At 36.5% G+C, this 15,368-nt stretch overlaps 1 protein-coding gene across 1 annotated transcript in view; it reads left to right on the forward strand.

Moving 5' to 3' along the window:
- The window catches only part of LOC145990310 (uncharacterized), a 31,578-nt gene that overhangs the window by 5,839 nt on the left and 10,371 nt on the right, over positions 1 to 15,368 (forward strand). Inside the window, exons 3-5 of the mRNA XM_083126004.1 lie at positions 4,837 to 4,975; positions 11,529 to 11,608; positions 12,669 to 12,822. Coding sequence (XP_082982130.1) covers positions 4,837 to 4,975; positions 11,529 to 11,608; positions 12,669 to 12,822 — 373 coding nt within the window. The remainder of the gene's footprint in view (positions 1 to 4,836; positions 4,976 to 11,528; positions 11,609 to 12,668; positions 12,823 to 15,368) is intronic.

Consider the following 15,368-nt stretch of genomic DNA (forward strand, 5'->3'; position numbering starts at 1 on the left):
CATATTTATGTTCATATTTTATAAGTTATTATTATGTACAAGATTCAGGTTTTAGCGAGGGTGCCACAAAAATGTGAGAGGCACATTTAATATGCTACTAAATACCATTAAAAATGCATATTTGGGCTTGAGAGTGCATTTATATATCACGCTTTTCTTGCTAGGATGGTGTCAAATCACCTGGTCCCATAACTGGTTTTAGTAGACAAATGGGATGCATCAAAATGTTCCACAGACCTTTTCAATTTTGTTATTTTTCCTTCTCAAAATTAAATATATAGACCTTACTGAAAAATATAAATATGAGAAAACAGATTATGATAACGTTGAAAAGAATCCATGTGATGGGAACTTGCTTCATTCAACTTTAGTGCACGATACTACTTTTAAGGAAAATAATATGTTTCTTTTAATATTTGAGTTAAAGTTGCATGCTAAGTTATTATTTCCAATTTACATGTGCATAGTTTTTCTTAGCGTTGCTGCTGCCATCTAGGAAACACCCTCACAAACTTTGAAAACTCACATCTGCTTGTACAGTGTCTCTCAAAAGTTTTAGGACAACGACATTTTAAACTAGGCAACCCAATTTACACAAGCCGTTGGTGGGTTGCGTCTAGAGTTAGGCTCAATTTCAGGGTTGCCACGTGCACAATAGATATTTATAAAATACGCGAAAGAAATATAAACAATTATTATTGTATAAAATTATTAAAAATATCACTATTATATCGCAAATGACAAAATTCTTTCTGAAAGAAAAAAAATAGGCGATATGAGACAAAAGCAGAACAGGAAGAGGGGAGAGAAGAAGGAGAAGCAACTGGAGAGAAGAGGTAGTTGCAGAAAATATCGTCTGAGCGTCAAGAATGGATGCATTGGTCAAATTATCGACATGAAACATTCAATAACATTTTGAAATGTATTGGAGAATATATTAGATCGGTGCTAAATGCCTTTTGGCTGAGTTCAGAGCAAATTAAAAATCTTACATGTAAGATATTTGAGTTTACCTGCGATTACACCACTAAACAAATGAACTTAATTTTTAATATTTATAAGAATGATTCAATTTTTCTCCACTTCTCGGTTCGTTGAAATTGAGATTTTGCAATTCAATATTTCCCCTCCCCCCATCATTAATTCCAAACTGAATCATTCCGTTTCACACGGCGTGGACAATGAACACAATGGGATATGTCTAAAACTTACGAAAATTTTCTGCCACCGGAAGGGTTCGAACCTACGACCATCAGATTGACAATCCTGAACGGTAGCCACTACCCTATAAGCTTTCGCTCCTTAAGCCAGGTAGAAGGAGCTGACCAATGTGAAATGTAGATGTAACTCTCCTGCATGTAACGTGCAAACAAGTATTGTTTGTAACAAAGAAAACGAAAGTAGTACGACTCGGCGAAAACATTTAATGGAGAATTGCACATGGTGAGAACTTTTCATTCGATATTTGCGGAGGTATCCTTGCATTGAACTCAAGTGGGAAAAGGGGTAAAATTAGCATGTCCTAAATTGCCACACATATAAATAGTTATTTCATTAATATTTGTCAATGTCTTTGAAGCAGTACACAATTATCGTTAGAGTATCATAATTCACGATCTTATATATAAAAATATCCCGTTGTGTCAATTCATTTATTTGTTTATTTTTTTTTTTTATATAAATTTCATATGCAGAACAATGTAGCCACTATATACTGCTATTACAAATAATGTTACCATGCTCTTGTTTAATGGAAGGGATTCTTTTTTAAGGAGCATCAAGTATGGAGGATCGAACGTGGGACCGCAATGCTTTCAAGAACTCTAACCAATACACTACGCCCTTTGTTTTCTTGGAGCTACAGTTCCTAATTATTCTGTCGCCTCAATATTGTAAACGTTATCTGCAAAAAAAGAAGTTAAATACTCAGATATAGCTCTGTACTTCTAGAATTACTTTATACACATGCATTTGAAACTTAACTCTGAATTTCTTTCTTCGTATTAGTATATCTAAGCTTGTGAATATATTTTATTTGTAATTTTATAACGGTTTCATGAACATCGCAACAGCAAATACATTTCATAAGACTGTTCTGGACACAATACTTGCATCAGTAAACAAGCATTTTGTCTGTTACAGTATCACGGGGAAAGAACATCGTCCTGTAATGTTCAAGCCTCTAGATATTTTCCATTAGTAATGTCTAATCACAATAATAAGTTAGAAGAAATAACTCGCATTTTCACAACTAGCAATATTCTCGTTTTTAATCACTTCGAAAATTATTTCTCGAAGATATCGGTTATACTACAAGAAAGCAAATCAAAATTGAAGTAAAAGTTCAACTACACGTATACCAAACGACATTTACAATATTAAAGGGACAGAATACTTAAAAAAAAATTGTTGTTTCATTCGAAGGTAAAGGCGTGGTGTAGTGGTTCTTCTACCTGGCTTAAGGAACGAAAGCTTGTAGGGTAGCGGCTACAGTTTAGGATTGTCAATCTGATGGTCGTAGGTTCGAACCCTTCCGGTGGCAGAAAATTTTCGTAAGTTTTAGATATATCCTATTGTGTTCATTGTCCACGCCGTGTGAAACGGAATGATTCAGTTTGGAATTAACGATGGGGGGAGGGGAAATATTGAATTGCAAAATCTCAATTTCAACGAACCGAGAAGTGGAGAAAAATTGAATCATTCTTATAAATATTAAAAATTAAGTTCATTTGTTTAGTGGTGTAATCGCAGGTAAACTCAAATATCTTACATGTAAGATTTTTAATTTGCTCTGAACTCAGCCAAAAGGCATTTAGCACCGATCTAATATATTCTCCAATACATTTCAAAATGTTATTGAATGTTTCATGTCGATAATTTGACCAATGCATCCATTCTTGACGCTCAGACGATATTTTCTGCAACTACCTCTTCTCTCTAGTTCCTTCTCCTTCTTCTCTCCCCTCTTTCTGTTCTGCTTTTGTCTCATATCGCCTTTTCTCGCATCTTATCTCCATCCCACTCTTCTCCACTCCTCTTATCTCCTTTCCTGTCTTAGATTTCCGACTCCACTGCACTCTCTTTTTTCGTTCTTCTCTTTTTCTCTCCTTTACTCTACTCTCCACTTCCCTCTTCTCGTCTCCTCCTCTCCTCTCGTTTTCCTCCTCTTTTCTCTTCTTTGTTATTTTTTCCTCATCTCTCCTCGAATCTTTTTCCATTCTCCTCACTACATCTCCTCGTCTATCCTATCTTTCTTCTCTCCTCTACTTTTCCTCATCTCCTTTCGCTTTCTCTTTCTCCTCTCCTTTGAAACCTTTCGTTTCCTCTCACCTCTTTTCCTTACTGTAGACTCATCAGCGATGAAATACTAGAAAACCTATTTTTTTCTTTCAGAAAGAATTTTGTCATTTGCGATATAATAGTGATATTTTTAATAATTTTATACAATAATAATTGTTTATATTTCTTTCGTGTATTTTATAAATATCTATTGTGCACGTGGCAACCCTGAAATTGAGCCTAACTCTGCACGCAACCCACCAACGGCTTGTGTAAATTGGGTTGCCTAGTTTAAAATGTCGTTGTCCTAAAACTTTTGAGAGACACTGTACAAGCAGTACAACAGATTCTAGAGTGAGAGTACCCCTTAGTTCACCACACAGAAGGCGAACACTGTTCTTTTCCCTTTTGAAACGCAGTCACCCATCCAGGAATTAGTTTGAGGGCAGAGTAGTCTTGTATTTACCGGAGTAAGACATATGAGCTCCATCAAACTCTGTGGTAATGTCAGTGAATAAACGTATAAATGAAAAAAAAATCACTTGGGTGTGCACACCCTCTGATTAGCGGGGAGGGGGAGCAAAAGGCATCATGAAAGTCAGTCAGGGAAAGAGAAATTACATTCCTTCTCCTGTTTCACAAACTCTGCATGAAAGCGTACAAAACAGGAGCACATCTAGGGTGGATCCAAACCAGCAGAAAATCCGTTTCTTGTGTATTTAGTGTAATTTGAGACTAAATTATGTAGTCTACATGTTACACCTCTGGTGTGGAAATGAAATTTAATTTCCAAGTAAACAAATACCAATTCTAAACAAAATTCACAGCTCTTTTTAAACTAAAAGTTTCACTACTACACGTGGTTGCAAATTGAATGCACATATATTTACAAATATTGGATAACATATGAAACATTATTGGCCCAACATCAGAATGAATTTGTCAGTCTTATGAAAATATAGAGCAGTTTTAAACACATCCGCTATGTCACAATTAAATCACATAAGAAATAATGTCTGAAAATGCTTAATCTTTTTTAAGAGTACAATGCTGTAATATTAACGGTAATAAAATCCTTCTATACAGAATTCTAAGTTAAAATATTATGGGGGTAACTGCTTCTCTCCCCCTCCCCATGTGCACACTTATGAAAAAAATATATTGACCTCTGTGGCTGAGTGGTCAGCACAAAGTGGGCTGCTATACTACAATTCCCAAGATCAAATCCTGGGTAAGGGATGGGTGTTTGCGTTTGTCTGTCCTAAATGAAAACAAAATAGTATTAAGTCTGAATGACATGCGAAGATGTAAAAAAATATGACGCAGAAGTGCTTTTATCCAGCTATTATACAAAAACAGCACTGGCAAAAAGAAAAAAAAAGTTTTAAAAAAATGATGTTATAGTAACTGCAAAAAGTAACAATGTTACTGGTTTCAGAAAGTAAGGAAGCTATTTGATAAAGTAAATGACCTGCAGTATTAGTTTTAAAAGAAATTTCCAATTGTGTATATTACAAATTACAGAGACTTTTAAATACATCATCTTATTATTTGCAGATAAATGCACTCCTGAGCAGCATAACCATCGAAACTATACAGGAACATCGATGGGGATGGACGGAAAGTGAAAGTTGCCTGCAACCTCTCATCCGAAAATTATTCCCTTTTCTCTTCGTTCCTCCAAGGAGGTTCTTAGGTAGGAATTGTGCTAAACAACATACAGTGTGTCTCACGGTCGACTTGTCTGCGGAGAGCTCGTCTGCCGGATGCAACATCCACGTTAACTGGAATGTAATGAAATAAGCTCATACAATTACATTGGCAGTTACAATTAAAATGAGCACGTATCTTGATACAAGAGTTGTTGGAAATGTTGTCCTGCTTCCACACATTTTCGGCATTTTTTTAAGGAAAGTTTCGCTAACATGCATCAGATTCTCTTCCGATATTGCTTCAATTTCTCTGCTGATGTTTTCTTTCAATTCTTGTAATGTATGGCTTCAGATTTTAAAAAATCTTGGTAGCTCGCCACGCAGACAACTTGGAAATGTCTGTTGCTTGTGCAAGGCTCTGGAGGGTTTTTTGAGGAGTATGCTCCAACGTCGTCTAATTTCTCCCCAGTAACCACATGCTCTTTAACCCTTCACTTCTTATCATCATCATTCCTCACAGATACGACCTAATACCAACTTCCTGTGTAAATTTAGAAATTAACAGTGTGAACTCTAAAATATACAAAGTGTGTAAATCCTCTCCCACAGCAAAAATGCTAAGCGTTAGTGAAATTGGAAGAGATGGCCACACAAACCATGGCCAACATCTGAACGGAAAAGGGAAAACGCTTCTGTGTGATAATCTCTATGCACTATTTACTAATACACAACCCTCGCAGAAATCAGTGTACCCTCTTAAGGAAAAACCAGAAAGTGAAGTGTGTGAAGTGCAGTGTGATACTAACCTCGTAACTCCAACCAAAAATGATGATACGGTAAAAGGTGAAGAAAAAATTAGTGTCAGTGTAGGCAATGTAACCACAATAAAAGGAAATGGTGCATTAAGATCCTCAGAAAGGGTAAAGCGTGTGCCCCAAAAATGGAATGAAGATTTTTTATGGTAAGTCGTAACAAAAATGAAAGAAAAACTACTAAAGAAAGCAAATGCTTCTTCAAACTAAAAGGTAAAACGACAAATCCAGAGTGTCTAACGCAGCCAAGTGGCAATTTTAGCGTCGCTCATTGTAATGTGCGGTCTCTTGTACCAAAAATTGATGAACTACAGTGTGTTACATTACTGCATGATTTTGATATTGTCGCAATCTCTGAAACCTGGACTGATGCCTACACGCCAATGGCATCTATCAACCTACCAGGGTATCAGATCGTGAAAATTGATCGGATGCATAAAACCGGAGGGGGCGTTGCCATTTACATGAAAACAGAACTGAACTTTCGCATTGTAGGTTATAATGACTTGGACAATGGCAGTGATGTTGAATATATCAGTATTATTGTAAATAATAATAGTAATAGAATAGGTGTGTGTATTATATATAGAGCACCAAACATAGCGTACACAAAACTCTCCATTGTAGAAAATCTACTCTCTGAGCTATACCCTTGTGTAGACACCCTCTTGCTGATGGGTGACGCAAACTGTGACTTCTTAAAACGCGAATCAGACACCATGTATTTAAAAGCAATTTTTAACACATTTGGCCTGACTCAAATAATCGACAAACCCACTCGAATCACAGCAAATAGTAGGACACTCTTAGACTTCATAGCAATAGATAATACTGAACTTGTTCACAGGTCGAATGTTGAAAACCCTATAGGCACCTCTGATCACTGTCTCACATATGTATCGTTGGTTTGTGAGAAGCCCATAAAGCAGGTGAAATACATTACATATCGTGACTTTTCTAATTTTGATAGTGATAAATTCGAAAATGATATGAAAGCCGTAGATTGGGAATTGCTGAAACCTATCCATGATATTGAAGACAAAATAAACTATTTTAATTCAAAAATCATCAGCGTCTTTGAAATTCATGCACCTACTAAAACGGCAAGGGTAGGTAAAAAATATACTCCATGGATCACAGATAATGTAAAACTAGTAATGAAACTCAGGGATAATGCCTTACGTAAATTTAAACGAACAAATAACCCACACGACTGGCTACAATACAAGGACCTGCGTAACTTCACAACGTCAATTACAAGGCAGGAAAAGAAAGCATATTTCACATCCCATATAAACAGCAGAAATATGAACACACGTGGTACCTGGCAAAAATTAAAAGATTTAGGTATTGTTGATAAAACTACAAATAATATTGATGCCCTTCCATCTAATCTTAGGGATGCAGATGTTATAAACAACCATTTTGTTAGTGTAACACAGAATCTGAATTTTTCTGAAACACTTATCCAAGAACAGTACAATTACTTCATGACAAACAGGAATGAGAATACCACAGATTTATGTTTCGCAATTAAAACAATAACAGAACTTGACATATATAAGGCAATACATAGTATACACTCAAATGCAGCTGGAGCTGATAAAATCACAGTTAAAATGTTAAAGTTATCGCTTCCCTTTGTACTACCTGCACTAACACAAATCATCAATTTCTCTATTTGCACTGGAGAATTTCCCTCCATATGGAAGGAAGCTCATGTAATCCCACTAGCAAAGAAGAAGAATATTCAAAGTCTTGATGACCTCAGACCAATAAGCTTGTTGCCTGTTGTCTCCAAAATTATTGAAAAAGTAGTGTGTCAGCAACTCACCAAATTTGTTGATGCGAACAATATTTTACCAAAATTACAGTCAGGTTTTCGCAGTAAACATAGTACAGCCACTGCACTCACAAAAGTAGTAGATGACTTCCTTCATTTCATGGATGAACGGTGTGCAGTTATACTAGTCCTCTTAGACCTCAGCAAAGCCTTCGATAGTGTACGGCATGATCTACTTTTAGCTAAACTCAGATATTATAACTTCAGCCCATTAGCAATCAAGTGGTTCAACTCTTATCTTACAGACAGACACCAGAAAGTACAAATGCCTGGCACTCCACTATCATTTTCAAAATCTGTGCCAATAAAAACTGGGGTGCCTCAGGGATCAATATTGGGGCCACTACTGTTTACTTTATACACAGCAGACTTATCGAGAGCAATACAAACATGTACATACCATTTCTATGCTGATGACACACAGATATACCTACCTACCACGCCAATTACAGTTAGACGTGATGTTATGGTCCTCAACGATGAATTAAAAAGAATTTCCACCTGGTGTGACTCCAATGCACTGATATTAAATCCCAAAAAATCCACATACATGTTACTGGGGAACAGACAAACAATTACAAACGACAAGTATAACGACATAGTCTTGAAGATACGTGGGACGTGCATACCGCATAAAACAACATCTAAAAACCTGGGTTTGGTGATTGATAGTTCTCTCACTTGGACAGAACACATCAATGGACTGTGTAGAAAATCATTCTACATTCTCAGAAATTTATATAGGTCTCAAAATTATCTAACGGAAAAAGTTAAACTGAAGCTAGTTGAGCTCTTATTGTGGTCACTCTTTGATTACTGTGATGTAGTTTATGGTCCTGGGGTCTCAGTCAGAGATAAAAGGAAAATTCAGGTGATGCAAAATTCTTGCATACGATTTGCATTGAACATAAGGAAATATGAACATATCCTGCCTCATTTGAACACAAAGAAAATATTAACAATGGACAGAAGAAGGCATCTGCACTATATCACCTTCATAAACAAAATTTTGAAAGTAAGTAAACCAGATTATCTATTTAGAAAAGTTAAAGTAGGCACTCAAATACACTCACACTTCACGCGAGGGCATAACAAACTTTTTACATATCATCACAGTACCGCCTCCTTCAAATCATCATTCTCGGTAAATGCAGTTTCAACCTGGAATAAATTGCCCATAACAATAACTAACCAATCAACACTGCATGCTCTTAAATCCACAGCAAAGGACTATCTACTATGTAAACAGTTTGAATCTAGAAGCACACACGAATAAAAATACATCCCACAATGTATTAATGTCAATGTAAGAATTTGATATTACTTCATGTCAAATATTTCTATTCTTGCACCATCAAACATTACCAAATATGCATTTATGTGTACATGTGTGTGTGCCTATATATATATATATACTTAAAATTGTATTTAGAATTTAGTTTTATGTATTTTTTTCTTTTTGTGTATACATATACTCATTAATTGTATCTTTACAGTTCTTATTTGATTTGCATTTTTTTTTTCATCTTTCTTACTTATTTACTATTATTTGTATTATTATTATTATTATTATTATTATTATTGTTTTTCTTTCTTTTTTTCTTATTGGATATATATACCGTTTGTAACTGTAGACTGTATTCTGACAAGGGTTAGGTGGGAGAACAGCGTACGCTGAACCTCGCCCGCTCAATAAAGATATATTATTATTATTATTATTATTATTATTATTATTATCAAGAACAGACCCTGTTTTCCTAATTTCTTCACAAGTATCTGAAAAAACGCACTGTGTAGAACTGGAACATGCTGCAATATTTATTTTAACTTCCCTACAAGAATTCGTAATGACGTACAAGTCATGCATAAAAATTTATTGTTTAAAATTCTATGTATAGCGTGGCATTATTAAAATGCAGAAAAGCACTAGTAATACATAAACTAAAACAAAACAGTCTAAAACACTTGTTAACATTGTAACACTTCACAAACAAACTGGACACCAGCTATCTGAATAATGTAGCACTGATGCGTCCAGTAGCAAGTCAGCGTACAGCTGTGGGTTTAAATGCCAGCAGATGCACTCTCACCATCCGACATGCTGGCAGCCGCTCTGCAGTCAAGTCGACCTTGAAACTCGCTGAAATTATGACACTTCTGCAGCACATGTATGAATAATGGAAAAGATGAGAATAATAATAGTAGAATTCACCATAAATGTCCACTTAGTACAACGGAAGAGCACACAGGGCATTTACATTAAACTTTGCTCCACAGACATTTACTTTTTTTTTCCAAATTAGTTCACACACATATGGTTGGAGCCCAGAAATAGCATGGCCTGCTTGCGTTTGAACATTAAGCTCTTCTATGCCGAAAAACTCCTAGAAGCACTACTAATGCAAACACTTCAAGGAACACGGCCACAAAGAATCAAACTTTCCATGTCACATGTCTATTTTGAGCCACATGGCATCAATAGGAGAAAAAAGTCATAACATACTGGTGGACACCGACCCTATCAACTGGGATGCAGGAAGCTTTGGCATTGACAGTGGCTGGTTTTCACTGACACAATCCTGTACAGTTGTCTGTCATTTGGCAGGAAGCACATACATTCACAGACCTCTTTGAATATCACTAGTATTGCTACAACTCGGTGTGGCCGTGACTGTTCAATTATGCCATTTGCGCTATAGACTTTTAAGTCAAAATGAAGGATATAATAATTGGCAGTGAATAATATAAGAGTGCATTTCTATGAAATGCTAGCAAATATTTCCTTTATAGTAACCTTGTGTATGTGCATTGACAGAGTAATCCTTCAGGGATCTACGTTAAAATACATAGCTTTACACCATGAACCAAATCAGTTCTGGGGAACTTCCTTGGATCCTCGGGGGGAAAAAAAATATCATCCAAAATCCCACAGAAAATTATTAAATAAAGCCCTTGGTATAATTTCATGGCGTGGTGCTAAGCACAGGGGAGCACTTTACTTTTTTTTTTACCTTGGTATAATTTTGAGTCAATTCCGAAAAGTTCCCCAAATAGTGGAAATTTGTCACAAACAGTGTGTGAATTAGTTTCCATGAAGCATTATAGGTGGCAGCACAAATGCAAAAGTGTGTAAACCCAGCTAATCATGAAATTTCAACATATGTACTGGGATCCATAAATGCCAGCTAGAGAGACCACAAAATAAAGGGCTCCCGAAGTAAGATGCTGTGTCAAGTTAGTCACTTTTGAAACACAGCAAATCATGGCAGTGTGTGTGTGAGAGCGAGAGAGAGAGAGAGAGAGAGAGAGAGATGGGTTGGGGACAAAGAAGAAGGAAATAGTTTCTGTGGCCTAAATTAAAAGTACCATATGATCATTTGAGTCCCGCACTGTGGTTGTGCAGTCTAAGATGCAAGCTTTGGGCTCGGGCTACAGGACACGTGTAGGTTTGAGTCTCTTGTGGAAAGCGTAACAACTATTCTATTGAAATGTCACCCTGTGTATGGGACTGCTGGCTACCCACCATCGTGAGGAAATTGGGAAGCTATGAATGAGTAGCATAACCCGGTCACGGAAACCTATGACGACTGGGGCTTCGTCGTGCTAACCACATGTCACCCCGTAAATGGTTGGTTGATCATTCATCTCTGCTGATACATGTGGGAGTGAAGCTGGCAGTCGGTAGGTAGGGCTTGACCCTTTAGGGGCTGTAACACCATGGGTTGTTGTTATACTTATTATATGTGATAATTTGTCTGGAGTGACTGAAGATAACCATAGAAATCCCTGTCAAGACGGATATGCATAAGAATGGGTGATATACCGCCTACTGTACATAGTTTCAATTCTATTTTCAAAATATTGTACGTTATGTCAAACTCAATAAAATAAACTGCTACCACTAATGAAATACTTGTTCACGTTTGATTCTCTCTCCTACAGAGTTCCAGCTCAAAATTGACATTCTAGATGTTGGATCAGCACTGATTTCATCATTGCTGTTAGTGATGGGAGAATTAAAGGTACGTTTTCAATTATATACTGATAACATAAAACTTAATAAAGATTATTTCGAAAAACAGTAGACTTTAAGATGTCGAAATTATCACTCCTCAATGCAGGAATAAGCTATTACAACAACATTTATTAAATTTCTATTATCATCTCCGTGGCTGATTTTACAAATATAAAAACTTTTTTGAAGATATCATTGCAACTGTCAAAAAAAATATATTCTTCAGAACTGGTCTTTAAACTGTTACACATTGCACCAAAGTCAGTAAAATTAAATAGGAGTTAACCACTATGCTACCTGAGCAAAATATTTGAATAGTACAGCATGATTAAAAAAAGATCGGCTCAATTTTGTACTGCTACATTTCATGAATGTGAATGATCTACATAATATTTGAAAGAGAAGGTCCTGAAGTTTCAATTTACATTTGATTATACTCACAATAAAGTTTAGAAATGGTCAATGTGCCCCCTTCTGGTTATATGGGTAACATCTAGATGGTAACTGAATTCGTCCAGTTGTGATACATTTTATGTACCATACATATTTGGTATATAAACTCCCTTTTTTTTTTTAATGAATCCCCGCAAGAAAAAGTCACAGGGTGTGAGATCAGGAGATGACATCTTCAGTCTCCATGCAACGTATCCATCATTTGACAAATGCTTTTCCTCAATGTTGAAACTAAGACAAAACGCATGCTGCACTGCAGTCAGAGACTCAATTTTAATGAACTCAGGAAAGAAAAACATCTTGCGCTGCTTAGCAGCCATTCTTTTCTAAACTGACGCTGTTTCACAGTTGTGCAATAGAAGAGTACTCTAATGGTGGTATTAGAAACTTAGGATCTCCTCTTTCAAATGATATGTAGATCATTCGCATACAATTTATAGTTCACGAAATTAATCATATGAAATAGAGTCTAGCTTTTTTTAATCAAACTGTGCTCAGTATTCCAGGAATGCTGCATAATTTAAGGCTGCCAAAAATAGCTATTATATCTTTAATACTGTCATGAACCTTGTTTTTACAAAACTCCACAAAAATTCATTTTTTTATTTTTCCAGAATGAGCCTTTCATGTTTGCCCCCTGGCTCCTGTTCACCATGAAGGGCTTGGTTACATGCGAAGGCCCTTCCATCGTTTATATGGGCTTCTGTGCTCTGGAGGAGGAAGGATTTAGGGCTTGTGGGATGGTGTTAATCTGTTTCTTTGTTTTCGGTAAGTGTAGCTTAGAGTGACTACCTTTGTAAGAGGTCTGTCCAAAAAGAAACCAAACTTTCTGAAAATATCTCTATTTAATTCTTGCACAACTTAATCAGATTTATTCCATTCAAAGTACGTGTTAGTTGCCTTCACTATAAATACACCACTCCCAGCAATACGTCCCCTATCATCTGGAAATGGTTTCCCTTGAATGTGGTGTTTTAACCTTGGAAACAAGAAGTCAGCAAGTGCCAAATCAGGTGAATAGGGGGCTGTGGTACAGTCATGTTCAAAAAATCTGTCGCATGGATTTTTTCTAAGTCCAACGTCTTACGAAATTATGTTGGTAGCTCTGAAACAAGGAAGTGTTGTGAAATATACGATCCTCCAATCAGAGTGAAGTTCGATTCAGAGGAGCAGGAGGCGTGACTCACGGTCTTGTCCACAGGAAGTTCAACCAATGCAGCATTTCCAAATATGAGATAACGTCCCCATTGGTTAAATATTGTTTCAATAATGCGAATCGGCAGAAAGATTGAGCAAAAGTTTACTTTGTCGTTTTAATTGCCTTTAATCGTTTCAAATTAGTATTAAATTGTCCCAATTATAGTTCACGAACTTAATATAATGTATTCATGTATGTGTTTGACAATCATATATCACTCATTACAACAATTTTCACATTTTTTTCACTACGTGAGATGACATTTCATTTACATTTACGATAAAATAGTGGTTTGGGTGTAATAACAGTTTTCATTAATTAATTTAGAGATGCATTTTTATTTGTTGAGTTAATGATTAGGTTAATTCGTTATTTCTCGCGAAAAGAGGGAACCACAGCTGAAGGAAAATACACAACTTGTATTATTGAGGTCAAGAGTTCGTTTTAACATACTTTTTGCACACATAGGCTAATCACGACTCGGGATACATTTAAATTGGAATCTGAAACATTATGCGACCTGACTGGAACTCGGAAAAGGACACACTGATTACAAGACGTCGATACATTACCACTTGGTCTGGCGAACGCCAATAATAATGAGGGGTTTTGGGAGTGGGAGAGGGGTGACGGAAAGTAGAAAATAAATAGTATTTTGGGGGGTATTTAATGTTATATTTATACACATACAAACCTAAGAAAATATTTATTTTGATACATGTGTGTGGGGGGTGGGGAAGGGGGAAAAGAGAGGGACAGAAATATATTGGGAGACATGGGACGAAGGGGTGATTGTGGAAAATGTTTTATTTGACGTTCAGTAATAAAAACAATCAAATCAATGATGATTATCTTATAAATACCATATTTAATGTAAATTTGTTTTAAAAATGGGGGCGGGGAGCTGTTTGTTTTACGTTCAGTGCAGGATAACAAGTGGAGACACATAGTGGTTCGTATCTCACTTTAAACTGTAGGTCCAGGCCCCATTAGCCTATCTGTGTATACCGTGGATTTAGAATTCAGTAGAAAATAACGTCGATCTAGTATTTTGGATTTTAGATGCGTTGAGACCACTAAAATTTCCAATTCTTATAATAAGAAACCTGTCCTCATATTACCATTTTGAAAGAGAGAGAGTTAATTGTATAATCTTTCGTTGTTAGTTTCAAAGAAGACTAATTCAAATAGTAACAATCGGAACGAATAAAGCTTACGAAAAGTTTTTGCCACCGTGGGGATTTGAACCTACGACCATTAGAGTGACAACCCAGAGCGATAACCACTACCGCACGAGTTCGTTGCTTCTTACGGCATGATTATGAGTTAAGACCAATTCGTTCAATATGCATTAGAAATATAATCCCCACCCGCCTCTTTATAAACAGCACACCCAAACGCTCCTTTGTAGCAAATGAAATAAAGGTGGTATGAATGTCACCAAACATTTAAGCAAAATCTACTATATTTACGACGCAATCGTTTTACATGGAGAGGCTACAGCTTCGAAAATTGAGGTTGTGGTTTTACTGTAATTGTAGGATACCCCATAGGTATCCATAAGCCAAGGCTCTAGTGTGCACTAGATTGGTTTATTTGTAGTGACGTGCTCAGGAATTTGTAAAGAGGTATGTGAATATAAAAATGTGTTAATGCTTATTTTTTAAACAGTGAACTCATAATATAATCTCTCTCTGTGCATCTCATTATCTCTCTTAGGAACTAATTAGTATTGCAGGAGTCATATAGAAAAGAAATCTCACATGACAATGACAAGAAATTAGATTTACGGAAGGAATAGTTTTCATATTTTAAAACCTCGAAGGGCCTTGGGCAATCTCCCGACTGTCAGTCTCCCTTCCACAATCCTACCCAGAGTTATCTTCAACTTGCAACGAGGTGACGTTGGTCAGCACGTCGAACCCTCAGCCATTATAGAAGATATCTCAAACCAGGTTACACCAGTCACTCGTAGCTCCCCAATTTCCTCACGATGGTGGGTTGCCACCGGTCCTATACAGATAATAGGCCGAGAACACAGGACGACTCAAATCCATGCCGTCCCGCTGCAGTCGGAGTCCTAAGCACAGAGGAGGAGGAGAGTTTTCATATTTTG

The sequence above is a fragment of the Lepisma saccharinum genome, chromosome 7, assembly GCF_977018435.1.
Source record: "Lepisma saccharinum chromosome 7, izLepSacc3.1, whole genome shotgun sequence".
In the NCBI taxonomy this organism is placed as follows: Eukaryota; Metazoa; Arthropoda; class Insecta; order Zygentoma; family Lepismatidae; genus Lepisma; species Lepisma saccharinum.